Source organism: Oryctolagus cuniculus, chromosome 12 (genome assembly GCF_964237555.1).
Source record: "Oryctolagus cuniculus chromosome 12, mOryCun1.1, whole genome shotgun sequence".
Classification (NCBI taxonomy): domain Eukaryota; kingdom Metazoa; phylum Chordata; class Mammalia; order Lagomorpha; family Leporidae; genus Oryctolagus; species Oryctolagus cuniculus.
Window position 1 is genome coordinate 115,936,117 of NC_091443.1, and position 14,540 is coordinate 115,950,656.

General features: G+C 40.2%; 3 protein-coding genes across 3 annotated transcripts in view; 2 read left to right on the top strand and 1 right to left on the bottom strand.

The window, feature by feature from the left end:
• Positions 1–14,540, top strand: part of LOC103347453 (zinc finger protein 585A-like) — a 222,720-nt gene that overhangs the window by 149,794 nt on the left and 58,386 nt on the right. The gene's annotated exons all lie outside the window — the stretch shown is intronic.
• Positions 381–2,016, top strand: LOC138844569 (endoplasmic reticulum-Golgi intermediate compartment protein 2-like). The gene has a single exon (XM_070053438.1). It carries the CDS (start codon positions 452–454, stop codon positions 1,583–1,585), a length of 1,134 nt encoding a protein of 377 aa, XP_069909539.1. The 5' UTR covers positions 381–451; the 3' UTR covers positions 1,586–2,016.
• On the bottom strand, positions 4,444–7,839 carry LOC127488967 (SH3 domain-binding glutamic acid-rich-like protein 2). The gene has a single exon (XM_051839717.2). The coding sequence runs from the start codon at positions 7,699–7,701 to the stop codon at positions 7,378–7,380; it is 324 nt and encodes a 107-aa protein (XP_051695677.1). The 5' UTR covers positions 7,702–7,839; the 3' UTR covers positions 4,444–7,377.

Below are 14,540 nucleotides of genomic sequence, written 5' to 3' on the forward strand. Positions count from 1 at the left end.
AGAGTTTATTTTCATTTATATTCTTTTTATAAAAGACTTATTTGTTTATTTGAAAGTCAAAGTTATGGAGAAGAGAGAAAGACAGATCTTCCATCATCTGGTTCATTCCCCAAATGGCTACAAAGACAGGGGTTGGGTTAGGCCAAAGCCAGGAACTTCTTCCATGCCTGCCACATGGATGAAGGAGCCCAAGCACTTGACCAATTCTCTGATGTTTCCTCAGGCCATCATCAAGGAGCTGTAGCAGAAGTGTAGCAGCCAGAACTTGAACTGGCACCCATATAGGATTTCATTCTCACAAATGGTGGCTTAAATGCTAGTCCCTCCTTATATTCTTTATAAAATTACTTTTAAAAGTCTCCTTCTAAATAAACAAAAGAGAAACATGGCGGTCGGCTGGGACCGTAACACAAGCATGACTATATGAAAGAAGAAGAAGGCGTTCCTGAAGATGAGGCGACTGAATCGGAAAAAAACCTTAAGTTTGGTCAAAGAGTTGGACGCCTTTCCCAAGGTTCCTGACAGCTATGTAGAGACTTCGGCCAGCGGGGGTACAGTTTCTCTGATAGCGTTTACCACTATGGCTTTATTAACAATAATGGAATTCTCAGTGTATCAAGATACATGGATGAAGTATGAATATGAAGTAGACAAGGACTTTTCTAGCAAATTGAGAATTAATATAGATATTACTGTGGCCATGAAGTGTCAGTATGTTGGAGCAGATGTGTTAGATTTAGCAGAAACAATGGTTGCATCTGCAGATGGTCTAGTTTATGAACCAGCAATATTTGATCTTTCACCACATCAAAGAGAGTGGCAGAGGATGCTGCAGCTGATTCAGAGTAGGCTGCAAGAAGAGCATTCACTTCAAGATGTCATATTTAAAAGTGCTTTTAAAAGCCCTTCAACAGCACTTCCACCAAGGGAGGATGACTCGCTGCAGTCTCCAGATGCGTGCAGGATTCACGGGCACCTCTATGTCAACAAAGTAGCAGGGAACTTCCACATAACCGTGGGCAAGGCAATTCCACATCCCCGAGGCCATGCACACTTGGCAGCTCTTGTCAACCATGACTCTTACAATTTCTCTCACAGAATAGCTCATTTGTCTTTTGGAGAACTTGTTCCGGGAATCATCAATCCTTTAGATGGAACTGAAAAAATTGCTATAGATCACAACCAGATGTTCCAGTATTTTATTACAATTGTGCCAACAAAGCTACATACTTACAAGATTTCAGCAGATACCCATCAGTTTTCTGTGACAGAAAGGGAACGCATCATCAACCACGCTGCGGGCAGCCACGGCGTCTCGGGGATATTCATGAAGTACGACCTCAGCTCTCTGATGGTGACAGTGACTGAGGAGCACATGCCGTTCTGGCAGTTTTTTGTGCGGCTTTGTGGCATAGTTGGAGGGATCTTTTCAACAACAGGAATGTTACATGGAATTGGGAAATTTATAGTTGAAATAATTTGCTGTCGTTTCCGACTTGGATCCTCTAAGCCCGTCACTTCTGTCCCTTTTGAGGATGGCCACACAGACAACCACTTACCTCTTCTAGAAAACAATGCGCATTAGCACCTCCTGAAGGAAGGAGAAGAACTTTTTGCCTGAGACATAAAACCTTTTTTAATAATAAAATATTGTGCAATATATTCAAAGAAAAGAAAATATGAATGAGAAGCAGAAAACACACTTATTTAAAAAAGAAAAAAAGGAAAAAAAAAACCCAAACTGAAATCCTGTGTATGTTGTATCTGTTACAAATGTCCTAGAAGAAATGATGCAGCCGATCAGTGAGTCAGCCCAGGGGAGTACCGCTTTGAAGATGGCCCCGGCTCCCTTCACAGCGTGCGGGCAGCACTGCAATGAGAACTTATTTGCCGATGACAAAAAGCCCAAGGAAGGAAGTGAAACCCGCCTAAAGAAAAACGGCACTGCCCAGTGCAAATGTTTGCGTCCTCTTGTTTTTAAAAGATACGATGTCAGAATAAAGTATGTAAAACGTATGGAAAACTAGTCTAGACTTTAAAAATTGTAATCAGGTCACGTTGTTAATAAAGAAAAACAGGGACTAGTCTCTATAATTAGCCATATTCATGTTAAAAAAAAATAAATAAATAAACAAAAGATATCTCTATTATTTACCAATTTATTAATTGTCTCTATTTACAAGTCAAGCTAACACCAGGATTTGTTAGAAGACCCAAATGGGGGCAGTGCTATGGTGCAGTGGGTTAAAGCCCTAGCCTGCAGCACCAGCATCTTTTATGGGCACCAGTTCAAGTCTTGCCTGCTCCTTTTCTGATCCAGCTCTCTGCTATGGCCTGGGAAAGCAGTGGAAGATGGCCCAGGTCCTTGGGCCCCTAACCTACATGGGACACCTGGAAGAAGCTCCTGGCTTGGATCAGTTCAGCTCTGGGCATTGCAGTCACTGGGGAGAGAACCAGTGGAATGGAAGACATCTCTCTCTCTCTCTCGCTCTCGCTCTCACTCTGGCTCTGGCTCTCTCTGTAACTCTGTCTTTCAAGTAAATAAAACATATCTTTAAAAAAAGAAACTTAAATGAATCCTACCCCTTGGGCATAAACTCAGCTAAATCTACAGTGTCTGTCATCTGTCCATAGTAAAACTCAAGTCTGGTACATATCTCTCTTCAGCTAGACATTACTGTGTCCTTCCTTTAAGAATCAAGAACAGCGGCCAGCATTTGGTGCAGATTAAGCAGCTGCTCACAATGCTGGCATCCCAGATGAACTCAGGTTCAAGTGCCAGTTCTGATCCAGTTCACTACTAATGTGTGTAGGAAAGCAGCAGAACATTGCTGAAGTACTTGGACACTTCCCACTTTTATGGAAGAATCAGTTGGAGTTCCATGCTCCTGGTTTTTGCCTGGCCCAGCCCCAGCAATGGTAGTTATTTGGGGAGTGTACCAGCAGGTGGACGATCTCTCTCTTCCTCTATCTCTCTTTCTCTCTCTCTCTTTCCCTATCTCACCCTCTCCCTCCTCTGTAAGTCTGACTTTCAGATAAACAAATAAATAAATCCTTTTAAAAAAAGAAACCAAGAAAGCAAAATAGATTCAAGAAAAAACTAAATAAATATTTTAATAGAGTCCAGAAAAGACTATAAATGTGCTACCACTGCACATTTGTCACTATGATGTGCTGAATAAAAAATAATTAATGTATATTATCCTGTACTTATTTGGATGATTGATTACTGGTAATTAGTATTTAGTTTTAAAGAAAAAATTTCAAGTGACAATATTCATCAATAAGAAAAAGTTGAAACAAAGCACTCTCTTAATCTCACAAAGTCATGTGGATAGAAGAAGACATATCTGATTTTTTTCTAATCAGCCTTCCTAAAATTTACAATTTTTTTCTGGCAACAGTTAATTTGATCATCATAGAAAGTTCTTTGAAGGCTCTTGTTAAACTTGTTCCTCTTTGAAAAAGTAAATTTTACTGTGTGATACTGCAAGAGGTAAATTTTTGATTTATAGGAAATTTGAAAACCAATTATGATTAGTCTCTAATTTCTGATTTACTTATAGAACAGAAATTACACAGATAAATGTCACTTTGTCTAAGTTTTAAAAATATTTACTTATTTATTTGACAAGCAGTCACAGATAGACAAGGGGAAAGACTGAGAGAGAGGTCTTCCACTTGCTAGTTCACTCCACAAATGGACACAATGGCCAGAGCTGGACCAACTCAAAGCCAGGAGCCATGAGCTTCTTCACACATGGGTACAGGGGTCCAAACACTTGGGCTATCTTCCACTGCTTTCCCAGGTCATTAGCACAGAGCTGGATTGGAAGTGGAGCAGCTGAGACATGAATCAGCACCTGTATGAGATACCAGTGCCACAGGCAGAGGCTTAATGATTATGGCACAGCACCAGCCCCCACTTTACCTAAATTTACGGTAAACCCATGAGTTGCACCACAATGCTATTTCTTTTCTTTTCTTTTCTTTTCTTTTCTTTTCTTTTCTTTTCTTTTCTTTTCTTTTCTTTTCTTTTCTTCCTTCCTTCTTTCTCTCTTTCTCTCTCTCTCTCTCTTTCTCTCTTTCTCTCTCTCTTTCTGTCTGTCTGTCTGTCTTTTCTTTTTTTCTTTCTGTTAATTTTTCTGTGTCATGATTCTTGCACATTGCATCCAAGGACATGGACCAGGGAGAGAGGCTTATGATTCCTGTGTGCAAGAACTCTCCTCTTGAGGGTCAAAGCATCTGACAAGGAAGCTCTCCTAGATTAAGCCCTCAAGCACCTCTCTCAATAGAGAAGGTGTGCTAACTGGAGAGCACCTTTGGTTTAATTAACTATGGGAGGTCTGTTACTGGAGTCCTCATTGGGATATAATAATGGGTCATGAATCAGTTGAATGTGACTATTCACCACTAGAGGGCTCTGTAGGGTTGATTAAATTCTTTTTTTTTTTTTTTCTGATATTTATTCCCCTTTAATGCTGAATACAAAATCTGAGATTTCACCAACGCCCTTAGAGACAAACACATACAAACTGAAATCTAAAACAGTAACTATGCAGATCAAAGTGGACCCCAACATGTAAGAAAGGCTGTCAAATGAAAGTATTTCTAGAAAAAGGCAAAACCCCACAGTAAAATCAAACAAACAAAACAGAACAGAAAGAGGCTTTGGTACCTTTCAATAACAGAAGCCGAGAATAAGTTTAGTTCATTATTAAATTCAGATAATATAAAAACTAGCTATGTCGGAGTGTTGAATGAAAATCTATAAAACAGAAAAAAATCTACAGTATATTAGAGTCTGAGTGGGAAAAAACTCTTCCTTTTCTCCTCTTGACTTCAACAAAACACCAGTATTTGGAAAAACAAGTATTTTCTGGTCTCCATACCCAGCCAAATGGCACTATGTGTTTACCTTTCAAATGGCATAACTTGATTTTTAGCAGCAGTTTCCTTTTTCTAAACAAACCTACTACAGGAAATTAAAAAATTCTGTCTTAAAATGCCCTTGAAATTACACCTACGCCTGCAGTCCCCATCTGTTTATTTCCTAGGTTTTTAAGACCGGGATCATCAAAGTCTACAGGCTGCTAGTTAAAGGAGGGAGCAAGGAAACAGCTATTATGTATTTGGAATTCAGCTGGTAAATGAGTCCAAGCAAGAACACAGTCTTCTGAGAGCACAGCGAGGTCCCAAAGGGTAACACCTCAGTGCCCCAGGAGCCTGTGTGCTGTGGGCAAGGCCCCACGCTGTGCTTCTAGCTCATTATAGGAACAGTGCCACCTGAGGCCGGACTCTTGGGTTTTTTTGCTCAACATCAAAACACCCCAAATTAGGGAGGGGTCGTGGTGTAGAACTGTGATAGTAGTTTAGCACCACCATTCACCTAGTCTGTTTAATACAATCAGCATTCCAGGTATACCAAGGTTAACTCAAAAGTTAAGAGCCAAACAACTCTGGGGAGCTTTCTTTGTCTAGCAAGCATGGTATGCATCCTATAATCCCAGAATTTAATTTGCAAAGCCTCAACCTCACTGAGTTGGTTCTTAGAACTCACTGGCAGGAGCAGACTAAATGCAAGCTGGGTCATTACAACACGAAAAATTGTAAACTGCTGTATCTTAAAAAGACATTCTAAACCTTAACAAAAGACTCACATGCTCAAACATAATATCCAGTTAGGAAAAACAAAAAATCCCAGATAGTTCCTGGCATTTATCAAATGGAATCTGACCCGGATCTTGTTTAACGTCAACTAACCAGTAGTACCTACGAATAGACAACAGCTTTCCTTGGACAGAAAAGTATGGATCACACATCTGTTTGAGTGAAGCAGAACTGCCATGCTTTTCTTCTAGCTGCAGTTGTGGAGTTCGGCTTCAGTTCTTGAGAATTACTTTGAGCAAGACATGGGCAGGGTGAGGGCACAGGTGACAGGGCTTTCATTCTTCTGCTCTTTCCATTTCTATTAAATTCTCTGCTCAGAATCATAAGGAAAGGCCCAGCATCAGGATGCTGGGAACAGAAGAGTATTTTAGGCGACACTCTGAGAGCATCTTGTTCAAGGCTGTTCTTATGTTTGGCAACTTCAAACACTCAAAATGTAAGCATCCATGTTATAGAAACATGGGTGCAGAAAGGTAGCCTTCGCCCAAATGAAGTAGACATGTTGTGTGTTTGCCAAGGACGATGCAGAGTTATTCCCTGGACAGCCCCTTTGTCACATATGTCACTCTGAAAACTCAACTTGTGCTCATACATGCAATGAAACCATCAATCTACACGACTCTGGAGAATCCAAGTTGTACACTGGACAGAAATGTCAGCGAAGTAGGGAAACAATGAAAAGTAACATAGGAAAACAAATTCTACAGCAATATTGGGATCTTTTAATATGCTTCATCAAGGGTTCACAAAATATATCTAACCAAGATCTTCCTTTCTCAAAAAAATATAATCCCTTCACAAAATAGAATAAGCAGCTATTAGTTTGGGGAGCTGCATTTAAAAATATATGTGCACTCAGATATAAAGAAATTGCTAGACTTGAAAATGCCTTAAGATACTAGTCAGATAATTTTCCTATAAATTTACTATCTAATTAATGCACCTCTTAAAATATATCTTTCCGGTAGTCTTAATGTGTTTAGGTAAAATTTTCCCCTTATAAGAGATAGAGAAGCATATGTATTTTTCCAAAATACTGATTGCTTTCATCCCTGTAACTTGGTTCTCATCACAAAATGTTTCAACAATAATTTTTAGGATAATCTATAGGAGCTTGAGGCTTTATAAGGGAATGTTTCTTTCCATTACCAAAAGGAGTCTAGAATGTCTAACTTTTTCAAAGGTGTTACTACAAAGCACTGAATAGTAACTTTAGGGATTGTGCAGCAAAAATCTCCAGTGCCCATGGTCAACAGCACTGCTTTTCAAAATTTCTGATCCAAAGATTTGAATAGCCTGGCAGACTAACTTAAAGGATATAGTCCAGGCAGCTTAAAGAGAAGTGACTGCATGCAATACTGGCATCTACTATAACCTAGGACAGATCCAACATTTTCCCGCTGATGGTGCCACCCACTTATCTTTTCATCATTAAGGGAGCACACCTGTAACAGGTGAGAGTAGTTTCATGAGGCAACTGCAGGCAAATCTAAAAACGAGAAAAAATCCACCACCGTTCTGATTTGGTTTAAAGCAATCATGCAATCCCCATTATACCCACATCTTCCAAAAACACCTTTTCCGTGGCAAGCAAAGATACTGATGATGCACGTGGCTTTTGTCACAGTGATGCATTAGGTAAGCAGGTGTGTGCTGAGTACCAGGGGTGCTCCAAAATGCATCTCCGTCATCTTCCATTTCTTCTCTCTAAGATTCTGCCTTTGATGCCAACCGTGGTTTCAGGCCTAAGAATGAAAACACTGTGTTGCTTTCCTTTGATTCAAAAAAACTGTCATAATCTCCACAGTATCGGTCGCCGTTAAATATCTGCGGGGGCAGCGGGTTGCCCTGCGCGGGCTTCTTTTCCGGGGGTACGTTTTTGTACATCCATTGCCTCTGCTCTTCTGACATTGTGATATCCACCTCCTCAAACTCTATCTTGTTGGCTTCCAGAAATCTCACCACATCTTGCTGCTTCTTCTTTATCGCCACGAAGCCCGAGGAAGAGGCGATGAACACGCAGATGACCATCCTGTCCGTGCGCCCGGCACTGAGCCTCCACCCTGCGGGATCCCGGCTGGCAGGGGCGCAGGGGCTGCACCCGGCTTAAGCCGCCGCCGCTGCCGTCGGAGAAGATCGCGGGGACCTGGCTCCCTCCCGCCCGGTCCTCAGATCGGTTGATTAAATTCTTATAATCATTGACACCTGATTCCCCACTGTTGTCCCCAGCTGCTCTTCTGGGGAAGAAAATCTGTTCCACTTACAGGATACTTAAGTCTAGCAGTGGAGAAAGCATAATTGAAAGAGCCCACAACTGAGATCATGGCATAAAGACCCTTGCTTCCATGTGAGAATGACTGAGAAAACTGTCTTGATTGGGTAAAACCCATGAAGAGGATAAGGGACCTCTGCATCTCCAAGTGTATTTCTACCTTCCAGCTGCGAACCCAGAATAGGGCATCCATTGAATAAACAATGATTCCATACTTCTATGTGGTGCTTCTCTGCTTAACATTGCCTGCTGAAATCTTGTTCCTATGTATTTTTACCCAGCATGGTTTGTCTTAATTTTCTCACTTCTGCCTGACTATACTCAACAATTTACACACTGTTCTCCACATTGACACACTTTCTCTTGATGTGCATTATAAACCTGATAAATTGCTCTAATGATTTTTATTATCCTATCATTGTAAAAATGCCAGTATCATGTTCTTTAATAAGTTTGGCATAATACTGAAAAGTGGGTGTTTGCCATTGAAGACACTGTATTTGTGCTCACTAGTATTACCTAGATTAGGAGTAGTGATAGCCTCTGGTTATACCTTCAATTTGAACTAAATTCTAAGACATGAATAAAATTACTGATAATGAAGATGAAGGTGAAGAGAAGGAAGCCAAGACTGGGCACTCTGGTGGTGTGAGTGAGCTGTTTTTGGGTGATCTGTTTCTTATATAAAACCTGCTGCTGCAGGTTTGCCAAGTTATGTACCACTCAGTAACCTTCTTCACGTATCTTTAAGAATTCTGTCCCAAATATCGTCCTTTAATTGCACTTTCACAGTTACAGAAAATGAAGTTTTGAACAAAGCTGCTGATTATGGATTTCAATTATTTGCAGAAAATCTGTCTTGCTAATGTGTGAGTCACTGATGCTAAAATATTCCTCTTATCTCTCCCAGAAAGAAACTTTCATTGCCCACACTTTTGCTGTGCTATAGAAACTTAGAGTGCTGAAGGTGTAGTCCAAAATGGGGACTGTCATGATGAAATTCTCTGAGTGCATTGTTTTAATATCATGTATTTTAAATAATCACTTATTGCACTTTTGTGTTGCTATTGACTAACTCATAGAATCATGCTATCCTTTGCGTGTTCAGCTGAGCTGTACTGCAATCTTCTTTAGGGACATGATCATCACTTTTTACCCAGAGATTAGCATTCATTACACATCTCATCTGAGTTAGGCAAGTATCAAGGAATGAGGTTGTGTTGGTAAATAATTTAGTTATACTGTGTGTTCTGTGGAATGTAAAGTTTAAAAGAGATAATTTATCATAACCACCTCAAAAGTCCTTTGGTACATCTTTCTGAATCACTTATGGGTGAGAACTCCTTTGAAAGAAGAAATGAAGTAGCTGACACATGGAGCCACTGCCTGTAATGCCAGCATCTCATGTGAGCACTGGTTTGAGTCCCAGCTGCTCCATTATGATCCATCTCCCTGTTACTGCATCTATCTGGGGAATGAACCAGCAGGTGGAATATCTCTGTCTCCACTGCAACCTTCTTTCTGTGTCTGCCTTTCAAACAAATACTGTAAATCTTATTTTAAAAGAACTTAGGGTCCAGCACTGTGGCATAGTGGGCTTAGCCTCTGCCTGTGGTGCCAGTTTGAGTTCCAGCTGTTCTTCTTCCAATCCAGCTCTCTGCTTTGGCCTGGAAAAGCAGTCAAAGATGGCCCAAATGCTTGGGCTCCTGCACCCATATGGGAGAGAAGAGTGAAGCTCCAGGCTTCTGGCCCCTGGCTTCAGATCAACCCAACTCAGTCTGTTGTGTCTACTGGGAAGTAAACCAGTGGACAGAAGATTTTTCTCTCTGTCTCTCCCTTTGTCTGTAACTCTACCTCTCAAATAAAATAATAATTTTTTTTTATAAAAAAACAGTTTAGCCTCACATTTGGAACTTTTAGTAATTTTGATGGGTTGAGAGGAAATTTGTAAAGTCTGTGATACAACTGAGAGCCTTCCGAGTCCTAGCATGTAAGAAGATAATAGCGAGCAGACAGCTGGTAGACAAGACCTAATAGGGTACAACCCATACATAGCATTGTCTTTCTGAAGACCATAGTGAGTCCTATGGTCCCTGTTCAAAGGTCATGGGAAACCATCCACACAGTTGAAAGAGGAGTGTGACTTGATGAGATTTTGGTTTGTAAAGTGGCCTTAGTACTAAAGAACATCTTCAGAGAAAACATAGAGGAGTATAGCTGAATGGTAAATCTTCATTAATAGTAACAAGATTTGATGAAAGAAATGGCACCTTTAAGGGAAATGTAATTCAGGGAAGGGAGATAAGAACTAGTGAATCTTTTCTCCTAGGATGGCACTTACACCAACTGTAGATATTGGGGCCCTAATTTGGTGTGTTGAAGAGGATTCCACTAGGATCTGGAATAACTTGAGCATCAGAACACATAATTTCAGACTATAATACCTTTAACAAGATAAGAATCTGTGAACTCATAATGATATAAAACATAATGACACACTAATGAGGACAGAAGAGTGAGCCCTTAGCTTTGATGCTAGTTCAAAATATAAATGAAGAAACAATATTGGGAATTAAAACACCAGCATTTCATACAGCAATGATGATTAAAAATAATGAATATCAAAGGTACTGGATGAAAATTTGATAGGAAATAGGATACTGGCATAATATTAGAATAATTTTTAACAAAAGTTCACACATTCCAAAAAGGAATAAAAAATTGTATATAGCACAGCATATATGAATGCTGTGGTGCAGGAAGTTTCACCACTGCCTGCCACACCAGCATTCCACATCAGAGTGCTGTGGTGCTGCTTCAAGTCCCAGCTTCTCTGCTTTTGATCAAGCACAATGTGAATGCACCTGGGAAGGCTTCAGAACATGGCCCAAGTCCTTGGGCCCTGCCACCCATGTGGAAGACCAGGAAACAGTCATTCATCCTAGCTTCAGCTTGACAAAGAACTTAACATTGCAACTCTTGAGAGAGTGGCAAGATGGCGGAATAGGAAGGAAGCACACTGATAGTCTGGGGAGAGACAGTTTAATAAAAGTGGAGATACTACAGGTTCAAGGAAGAGTAGGGGAAGAAACAGCAGAAGAAACTCTTCTGGAACTAGTGATTCAAAGTGGACCTGCATGGAGAGTGTGGGAGCCCAAAGTTCAGGACACCAGCAGCAGACTCAACACACCAGTGCTGGAACGCGAGGTGAGCTGGACCTCAATAGCCTGAGACACCAGCAGGCAAGCAGAAAGAGGAGACTAGAGGGAATGACCCCATGGGGAAAAGTTCACCAGGCTAACTAGAGGAGAGAGAGAGAGAGAGAGAAAAAAAAGTGACCGATACAGACACGAGTTTCTCTCTCTTGGCTCACCTCTCAAAGGCGAGCAAGACAAAGAGCAGGCACCATCTTGGAGATACGTCATAAGCAGGGTGACCTCAGGTCTGCACCAGCCTTGAGCCTAGCAGAAAAACCTGACTCTGGGCGGGGGGTGGTGAATTAACAAGAGATTAGAACCTAGTGAATGTGTGGTGCTACTGAACTGAGACTGTGAAAAAAGACGGCGGGGGAGAGAACTCACAGAATTCACGTGAGTACTCTCCAGAGACGCTACAATTCTGTAACCTTGGCAACCCAGTGGGAGACTGAAGGAGAATTTGAGCCCACACTGAGGGCAGGACAGATTCCCTGTGTGGTCCTTGGGAAAGAGCTTCCGATCTCTGGCTCCTGTGGGTATATCATTTGTTTGCTAACTACCTCCAATTCTGTTCAGCTGTGCAGAATTACTTCCCTTTTGAATCATAGATTTTCTATGTCTTCCTGATTCAACTTAGGTAGGTTGCATGTGTCCAGGAATCTATCCGTTTCTGATAGGTTTCCATGTTTGCTGGCATACAAGTCCTTGTAGTAATTTCTGATGATTCTTTTTATTTCTATGGTGTCTGTTGTTACGTTTCCTTTTTCATCTCTGATTTTATTGATTTGGGTCTTTTCTGTTTTTAGTTAGTTGTGCCAATGGGGTGTCAATTTTGTTTATTTTTTTTTTTTCAAAAAACCAGCTCCTCATTTGGCTGATTTTTGTAATTTTTTTTTGATTCAATCCTGTTGATTTCTTCTCTGATTTTAACTACTTCTCTTCTCCTACTAGATTTGGGTCTGGTTTGCTGCAGGTTTTCTAGATCCTTGAGGTGAATTGAAAGCTCATCTATTTGGTGCCTTTCCAATTTCTTGAGGTAGGCACCTATTGATATAAACTTTCCTCTTAACACTGCTTTTGCTGCGTCCCATGTTTTGGTATGTTGTGCTGTTATGCTCATTTACTTCCAGAAAATTTTTGATTTCTCTTTTAATTTCTTTTATGACCCATTGTTCATTCAGGAGCATGTTGTTCAGTCTCCATGTGTTTGCGTATGCTCTAGGGATTCCTGAGTTGCTAATTTCCAACTTCATTCCTTTATGGTCTGAGAAGCTGCATGGTATGATTCTAATTCTTTTGAATTTGCTGCGACTTGCTTTATGGCCTAGTATGTGGTCAATCCTAGAGAAGGTTCCATGTACTGCTGAGAAGAATGTAAATGCTTTATATGTAGGATAAAAAGTTCTGTAGATATCTGTTAGATCCATTTGGGCAATAGTGTCACTTAAATCTACTGTCTCCTTGTTGATCTTCTGTCCTGTTGATCTGTCTATTTCTGAGAGTGGAGTATTGAAGTCCGCCAGTACTATTGTACTGGGGTCTAAGTCTCCCTTTAAGTCTCTTAACAAATCTTTTAAATAAACCGGTGCCCTGTAATTAGGTGCATATACATTGATAATTGTTATATCTTCCTGTTGAATTGATCCCTTAATCATATAGTGCCCCTCTTTGTCTCTCTTAACTGTTTTTGTGTTAGAGTTTATGTTGTCCGACATTAAGATGGCTACACCCACTCTTTTTTCATTTCTGTTGGCATGGTATATCTTTTTCCAGCCTTTCACTTTCAGTCTGCATGCATCTTTGTTGGAAAGATGTGTTTCTTGTAAGCAGCAAATAGATGGTTTTTTTCCTTAACCCAATCAGCCAATTGGTGTCTTTTAACTGGACAGTTCAGGCCATTAACTTTCAATGTGACTAATGATAAGTGGTAAATTTGCCCTGCCATTTGCCAAAGATAAGTTCTAATATATGCTTTGAATTCCCTGTGATCTTTTGCTGTGAGGTTTCCTTCCTTTACCTTCTTTCATATTGATGACCGTGTTTCTGTGTGCAACCCATCTTTAAGCATCTTTTGCAGGGCTGGATGAGTGGCGACAAAGTCTGTCAATTTCTGTTTGCCATGAAAGGTCTTTATTTCACCTTCATTCACAAATGATAGCTTAGCAGGATATAATATTCTGGGCTGGCAGTTTTTCTCTCTTAGTACCTGGGCTATGTCTCGCCATTCCCTTCTAGCTTGTAGGGTTTCTGATGAGAATTCAGCTGTGAGTCTAATTGGAGATCCTCTGAGAGTAATCTGACGTTTCTCTCTTGCACATTTTAGGATCTTTTCTTTCTGTTTCACTGTGGTGAGTTTAATTACAACGTGTCGTGGTGAGGATCTCTTTTGGTCATGTTTACTAGGGGTTCTATGGGCTTCCTGTATTAGGATGTCTCTGTCCTTCTCCAAACCTGGGAAACTTTCTGCTAATATCTCACTGAAAAGGCATTCTAATTCTTTCTCCCTCTCCATGCCTTCAGGAACTCCTAGAACCCAAATGTTAGGTTTTTTAATAGTATCCTGAAGATTCCCCACAATATTTTTTAGATTTCTAATTTCCTCTTCTTTTCTTTGGTTTGACTGTATCCTTTCCTGTTCTCTGTCTTCCAAGTCCAATATTCTCTCTTCTGCTTCACCCATTTTGTTTTTAAGGCTCTCTAACGTGTTTGTCATTTGATCTATTGAATTCTTCATTTCATTATGATTTCTCATCACTATCATAGTTTCATGTTCTACTAGTTGTTTCATTTCATTTTGATTCCTCCTTAATATTTCATTTTCACGAGAGAGATTTTCTATCTTGTCCATTAAGGATTTCTATAGTTCAAGAATTTGTTTTTGAGAACTTCATAATGTTCTTAACAATTTTTTGAGATCCGCTTCTTACATTTCTTCTATCTCATCATCGTCATAATCTTGAATTGGGGTGTCTTTTTCCTTTGGGGGCATCCTAGTGTCTTCCTTGTTCTTATTGCCTCGGTTTTTGTGTTTGTTGTTGGGCATATTGGAGATATTCTTTGGTTTCTTCACTGTGGTTCTTTTTCTTGTTATACTATGACTCTAGATTAAGTGGACTGTTTTTGATGGAGCCTTAGAGGCTTGAGATTGGTGTGGCCTGAGAGCTCTGTTTGATTCCTCAGGGTTAATGGTGTGCCATTTAATTGTGGCAGTTATCAAATAGATATCTATTTCATTATCTCTTCAACTAGGTAGTTCTTGGGGATCAGAAATTGTATTTGTTTAATTTTTATATCCTCATTTATTCATTCAACTAAAATAATGACTCTATCAAGATGCTGAGTTTCAATGTCAAAGCAAACATGTTTCTTGCCCTCCTGAATTTTCAATCTGGCAAGAAAAA